We start from the raw sequence: 6,784 nt of genomic DNA, 5'->3' as shown, positions 1-6,784 counted from the left end.
AATCGCGGGTAAACCCTGCTTTTACTTTCACTTTTAGCTGCATTCAACCCAATTTCTATCAGTGATATCTTCCCCTGTACTGAACAGATTGCTTTCACTCTGGTATTATCTGAAAGCTTGGGATGTCAGCTTTCAAACAATAAGCCTATATTGCTAGCTGGTAACCAGAGATATGAGCAGCTAAACCAGCCCCCCCCCCCCTTCAGCATCACATATGTTAGAAATTTCATTTTTGGTAGTGAAATGGCAGTTATAGTTTAACCTCTTCACGACCGCAATCTGTATATATACGTGATAGCTGCACATACCCCGTGCAGCTATCACGTGTATAGACGTCAAGCCAGCTCTTTAATCCAAGCGCTGCAAAGCGCTTGGATTAAAGCTTCTGCCCGAGCCCTGCTGCTGTCACGGACAGCATACAGTCTAGTAATGCCAGCAAGGGGCCAATCAGAGTGGCCCCTTGCCGGCAATCGATCCGATTGGTTAGTCTGTGCAGACTAACCAATCGGATCGCGGCAGTGTTAAAATGCCGGTTTCAGGCTCTGATCTGCGCTCTGCAGATCACAGCCTGAAATCGGTAATGTGTCCTGAAGCCCCCGATCTGTGCCCCCTTCTTGTCCTTCTTCTTACCCTGCCCCCGATGCGGTCCGCCCCCTCCTGGCCCGATCTGTAATAAATAAAATGCTGCGCCCTGCCCCCGATGCGTCCGCCCCCTCCTGCCGCCATCTGTAATAAGTAAAATGCTGCCCCCTGCCCCCGCCCCCTCCTGCCCCGATCTGTTATAAGTAAAATGCTGCCCCCGATGCGGTCCCCCTTCTGTGAGTGATGGCGGCGTCTCCATTCCTGAGCCGCCGCCATCAGCAGCGTGTGTCAGCTCTATGCTGACACTGCTGTAACCGCATAGATGCCGCAGTAGCGGCATCCATGGGGTTAATAGAGGGAGGGGGCTCCCTCTCTCTCAACCATCAGGGCTGCTGCGATCGCAGCGCCCGATGGTTGCCATGGCAACCGGACGCTTTGCAAAGGCGTCCGGTTGCCATGGCATAGGCGTCCGGTGCTGCCACCTACAGGCATCTGATTGTATTATACTTTGCAATGCAAAAGCATTGCAAAGTATAGTACAACCATCAGCCCCACTGGATCTTCAAGATCCAAGAGGGAACTGATAAAAAAAAAATTAAAAATAATAAAAGTAAAAATAAATAAATAAAAATGTAAAAAAAAAAATCCTTTTCCTATAAAAAAAAAACAACAAAAAAACTAACAAAAACCACACATATTAGGTGTCACCGCGTCCGTAGCGACCATCTCTATAAATATATCACATCATCAACCCCGTCCAATAAACACCATAAAAAATAAAAACGGTGTAAAAAAATAAGCCATTTTTGTCACCTTACATCACAAAAAGTGCAACAGCAAGCGATCAAAAAAGGCGTATATACCCCAAAATAGTACCAATCAAACCGTTACCTCATCCCGCAAAAAAAGCCCATATTTAAGACAATCGCCCAAAAAATAAAAAAGCTATGGCTCTCAGACTAGAGACACTAAAACATCATTTTTTTGGTTTCAGAAATGCTATTATTGTGTAAAACTTAAATAAATAAGAAAAAGTATACATATTAGGTATTGCCACGTCCGTAACGATCTGCTCTATAAAACTGTCACATGACCTAACCCCTCAGATGAACGCTGTAAAAAAAAAAAAAAAAAAAAAAAGGTTCCAAAACAGCCAATTTTTTGGCCACCTTGTCCCATAAAGTGTAATAATGAATGATCAAAAAATCCTATGTACCCAAAAATGGTACCAATAAAAACCTCAACTCTTTCTTCAAAAAATGAGCCCCTGCACAAGACGATCGGTAGAAAAATAAAAACCATATGGCGTTCAGAAAACCAATCCAGCAAAATCTGCCTTCCAAAAACCATACGGTGTTCCTTTCCTTCTGCGCCCTGCCGTGCGCCCTTACATCAGTTTATGACCACATGTGGGGTGTTTCTGTAAACCGCAGAATCAGAGTAATAAATATTGAGTTTTGTTTGGCTGTTAATTCTTAATGTGTTAAAGAAAAAAATGTAATAAAATAGAAAATCTGCTAAAAAAGTGAAATTTAGAAATTTTCTCTCCATTTTCCTTAATTCTTGTGGAACACCTAAAGGGTTAATAACGTTTGTAAAATTGGTTTTAAGTAACTTGAGGGGTCTAGTTTCTACAATGGGGTCATTTATGGGGGTATCTACTATATAGGCCCCACAAAGTGACTTCAGACCTGAACTAGTCCTTAAAAAGTGGGTTTTGGAAATTTTCTTAAAAATTTTAAGAATTGCTTCTAAACTTCTAAGCCTTGTAACGTCCTAAAAAAATAAAATAACATTTCCAAAATGATGCCAACATAAAGTAGACATATGGGGAATGTTATGTAATAAATATTTTATGAGGTATCACTTTCTGTTTTAGAAGCAGAGAAATTGAAATTTAGAAAATTGCTAATTTTTATTTATTTTTGGTAAATTTGGGATTTTTTCATAAATAAAGGTGATATATATTGACTCAAATTTATGACGGTCATGAAGTACAATGTGTCACGAGAAAACAATCTCAGAATGGCCTGGATAAATAAAAGTGTTCCAAAGCTATTACCACTTAAAGTGACGCATGTCAGATTTGTAAATTTTGACCTGGACACTGGGGCATCAATGACCTTTGGTCATGAAAGGGTTAAGGTACACCAGAACAATTATCAACAAAAGCCTCAAAAACAAAAAAGTGTTATAAATTCATATATACTATATTGTTAAAGCTTGATGTGCCTAGCCAGTAATAATAGAAACAGTTTGAACGAAATATAATGCTTTATTTTAATAATAATAAAAAATGAATGGAACTTTGTTATTTAAATTAATCTAGAAATCGCTGCATCAAGAATCTTCCTTCTCCTGGAAACTGCAAAGGCAAAAAAAATAAAGTTATGTGACGAGACAGAGAACACACACATACAAGTAGTGTTCTGTTTCAGGTCTTGCCCTGGGGATCCATAGAGTGAAAGGAATAAAGGGGTTTTCCAGCTGTATTCCATTTTTATATATGGATCAGTCGGTTAAAGAAATAATAAGAAGTAAGTTATACTCCCCCTCACCAATCCCCCACTGAGGCAATTCGGACACCGCTGCTCTCCACTTTCTGGCTCTTGTTCGACACGTAGGAAAGGCCTGGAGATGCCTGCTTAGACACACAATCACTGCCTACAGCGGGCCTTTTCTGGCATTTCCTGTGTGCCAAGCCATGACCAGGAAGTGGAGATCGGTGGGGACAGATGCAGCATCAGAACAGAAGCATTAGGGGGAGTATAGTTTCTTTATTTCTAACCCACTGTGAGCTATATAATGTAAGGGCTTCTTTACACCTATGAAACTGGCTGACCTGTTGCATGTGCTCTTGGCAGCTGAAGGCGGTGTTCAATGTTCATTATTCTCTGCAATGCTGACACATATGAAGTTTTAATATATGCAAATGAGCCTCTAGGAGCAATGGGGGCGTTGCCGTTACACCTAGAGGCTCAGCTCTCTCTACAACTGCCGTGCCCTCTGCACTTTGACAGGGCCAAGTGTTATGATGTTTTTACTGCTTGGCCCTGTCAAAGTGGAGAGGGTGCAGCAGTTGTAGAGAGAGCTGAGCCTCTAGGTGTAACGGCAACGCCCCCATTGCTCCTAGAGGCTCATTTGCATATATTAAAATATCATTTTTCTAAGCAATGTCGGCACATATGAACATGGGACCAACACAGATGTCTTCAGCTGCCAAGTGCACATGGAACAGGTCAGTTTCATAGGCACAAATCTGCTGACAGATGTCCTTTAACAATTCTTAAAACTGTATTGAATATTAAAAGAAGAATAGACGTCGGATGTTTTCTACTGCACATTTCCAAATACAGAATATATACTTATTAATATGTGCATACATCATAAAATGACATAGCAAACACTGTACAAAGAACACCATGGTACGCACCGGCATTGCACACATGTGTAAAACACTGTCTGTCCCTCATCTGCCGAGCGCATCTGCCTCGTGTGATAGACCATCTTCTCACATCCACAGCGGCTGCAGCGCCTATCGATCTGAAAGAGAGAAGACTCGGAAGATGGTGACCAAAATAAATGATGCACCAAGAAGTTATTAAAATCGAATGAAACTTTATGTGTGAATGTAATGATGACATATGTGAAGGGATACGTTTATTGGAGAAAACGGTACAATAGAAAGGAGGCTGTTGGGCTGTCTCTAGCCTGGATACAAGATGAGATATGGTTGGGCATGGAGGGAGGTATACAGGTTCTGTATGGCCTGTAGATCCTGCACACTCCTAGGTTGCTGAAGCCGACAACCCTGCTGGTTTCATAAACTCTCAATTGGCGACAAATCTGATGACCAGGCAGGAGAAGAAAGCGTTGCAATCTGAAAAAGACAATCCTGGGAAACCATTGTAGACAGAAAAAAAAAATAAAGTCCTGCAAGCAGGACTTTTTTTTTTACCGGTCTAAAATAACAGATCTCAGACGGAAATGGCTAAAACGGATGCTCAGGGTCCGTTTTTTTCTGTTCTTCTGACGGATCAGAAAAACAAAACGGTGATGTGAGCTGACCCCTAGCTGTACACAGGATACTTCTCACAGATCTGCACCTCTATAGGTTACGTCTTACCAGGGGTCCGTTTAAAGCTCCTGTTTCATCGGACTCCTCTGACAAAGCTATGGTATCAAGCTTATTAAACATGATCGACCTCTGAATGTATTTCCCCAGGAACTCTAGAATAGATGGAAAGTATGGTTGTCACACATCACATCATGATAGGAGCACATTTAAAGGGGTTTCTGGGAGTTGGATATAGATGGCTTAGGTTGAATTGACTCTTGCAATGAGCTTTCCATTTTTCTGATCCATCAGAAAAATAACTGATGCTTCTTTTTTGAGCATAAGTTTGTGTCAGCTCCGTCAGACATCAAAAACAGTTTTTTGTGCAATCACAAAAACAGAAATCGTGCAGCAGTACTCAAGCCGATACCGCCCTCCGACTAAATAGTGAAAAATTAGGTTTTAATATATGCAAATGAGCCTCTAGGAGCAACGGGGGCGTTGCCATTACACCTAGAGGATCCTACTGCACATTGATTGATGGAGCCAGGCATGTGATGATGTTTACACTCCCTGTTCCTGTCAAAGTGGAGAAAGAGAAAGGCAGAGCCTGTAGGTGTAATGGTAACGCCCCCGTTGCTCCTAGAGGCTCATTTGCATATATTAAAACACAATTTTCTCAGTAATGCAGACACATATGAACATGGGACCAACACAGATGCCTTCAGCTGCCAAGTGCACATGTAACAGGTCAGCCAGTGTCGTAGGTACAAATCTGCTGACAGATGCCCTTTAATGAGCTATCCTGAGGATAGGCAATCAAATGCTGAACAACCCCTTTAACAAAACTACTGCAACCAATAAAATGTCATTACTCAAAGGTTCAGCCAAATGAGAGCTGGGGTGTGACTGGCATCGGAGGGTAAGTCTATAGGGAAACGATCACTTACCTGTCACTTGTGTACGATGACCGCAGTTGAGGCAGGTGACAGTATCCTGAGCGCCAGGAGGGGGCAGCACTGAGCCACAATCTGAGCAAAAGTCAGACTCGGAGCAGAAACACGTGGGAGCAGCGTCCATCCTGCTGGGAAGACATTACATGGACATCTGTCTGTACGATAATTACAGCCCCGCGAGGCGGGGATCTCTGTATGTTAATGATCTATAGCAGCACAACAGGGAATACACAGCACGGATCTAGCTATAGGTGTCCTCTAGTACTCACCCGCGGAACCCGCCGTGCGGCAGTGTCTCCAGCAGTCACGTGTCCCTGCCACTAATCATAGAGATGTGGAGACGTACAGTAACAGCTCCCCCTGCTGGCTGCACACAAGCACGTCAGCCATAGCTGAGGCGGCCCCACTGCTATGGCGCTTCTGTTTACATGGACCCCTAGATTTGTGGGGGAGGGGCTGTGCTGGAATCACATGGCTCTCCGCTTAGACCCCTCCTCTTTATTAGAATGTATAAAGGTACAGTAGATGCTGTAATAAAACACCCTGCAGACTGTACAATCACCATGTACACAGATTTTATTATCCAAGCGTCATGACATGCTGTATATTGGACTAATAAGCACTACCAGAAACTGCACCCCACAACCAGTGCTCCCTCTAGTGGTCAGCCGCAGGTGCTGTGTGCATGTGGATTTCACAATACTTCCTTTTGACCCAAAAACCACATAATGATAAAGGGTTCGCCAGTGACAGTCCTTAAATGGGTTTCTGTCACCAGATTTAACCCTATTAAGCTAGCTGACATTAGCGATGTGCTAACGCCAGCTAAACTAACTAGCCTATGCCTACTTTTATCTATGCCCCCATATATGCTAATTATCCTCTAGGAGCAGGGGGGTGGGCATTGTTCCTGCTCCTAGAGGCTCCGTTCTCCCACCTTTGTCGCCTCCCGACAAGTCCTGATTGACAGGGCCAGGCAGCGCTTACATCTGTCTGCCAGCCCTGTGCTCTGGTGAAATCTCGTGCCGTTCGGTATTCGGCGCAGGCGCGGTGAGGGAAAGGCGCTCGTAGGCTGCCAGCTTCCTCACCGCGCCTGCGCCGAATGCTGAACGGCACGAGATTTCACCAGAGCACAGGGCTGGCAGACGGATGCGAGCGCTGCCTGGCCCTGTCAATCAGGACTTGTCGG

At 43.7% G+C, this 6,784-nt stretch overlaps 1 protein-coding gene across 2 annotated transcripts; it reads right to left on the bottom strand.

Moving 5' to 3' along the window:
* Positions 1 to 2,836: 2,836 nt before the first annotated feature.
* Positions 2,837 to 5,938, bottom strand: POLR1H (RNA polymerase I subunit H). Of its 2 annotated transcripts, none has more exons than XM_040413503.1 (5): positions 5,865 to 5,938; positions 5,590 to 5,723; positions 4,709 to 4,812; positions 4,016 to 4,125; positions 2,837 to 2,947 (listed from the first exon to the last, which is right to left on the bottom strand). In XM_040413503.1, the coding sequence occupies exons 2-5, from the start codon at positions 5,717 to 5,719 to the stop codon at positions 2,923 to 2,925; spliced, it is 369 nt and encodes a 122-aa protein (XP_040269437.1). In that variant the 5' UTR covers positions 5,720 to 5,723; positions 5,865 to 5,938; the 3' UTR covers positions 2,837 to 2,922. The 2 variants fall into 2 exon arrangements, with proteins under 2 accessions (XP_040269437.1, XP_040269436.1); XM_040413502.1 differs by having other exon boundaries at positions 5,590 to 5,720; positions 5,865 to 5,932.
* Between the last annotated feature and the right edge of the window lie 846 nt (positions 5,939 to 6,784).

This window comes from Bufo bufo, chromosome 1 (assembly GCF_905171765.1).
Source record: "Bufo bufo chromosome 1, aBufBuf1.1, whole genome shotgun sequence".
Taxonomy (NCBI): Eukaryota; Metazoa; Chordata; class Amphibia; order Anura; family Bufonidae; genus Bufo; species Bufo bufo.
Note: the sequence above shows the minus strand (reverse complement) of the source record. Positions and strands in the feature narration are given on the sequence as shown.

Coding starts and splice junctions, on each gene's coding strand:
- POLR1H (XM_040413503.1), bottom strand. CDS start 5,719: ATGGACGCTGCTCCCACGTGTTTCTGCTCCGAGTCTGACTTTTGCTCA. Junction 4,126..4,708: donor GAGCTTTAAACGGACCCCTG/GTAAGACGTAAC, acceptor TCTCTCTTTCAG/ATCGATAGGCGCTGCAGCCG. Junction 2,948..4,015: donor TACACATGTGTGCAATGCCG/GTGCGTACCATG, acceptor TTGCCTTTGCAG/TTTCCAGGAGAAGGAAGATT.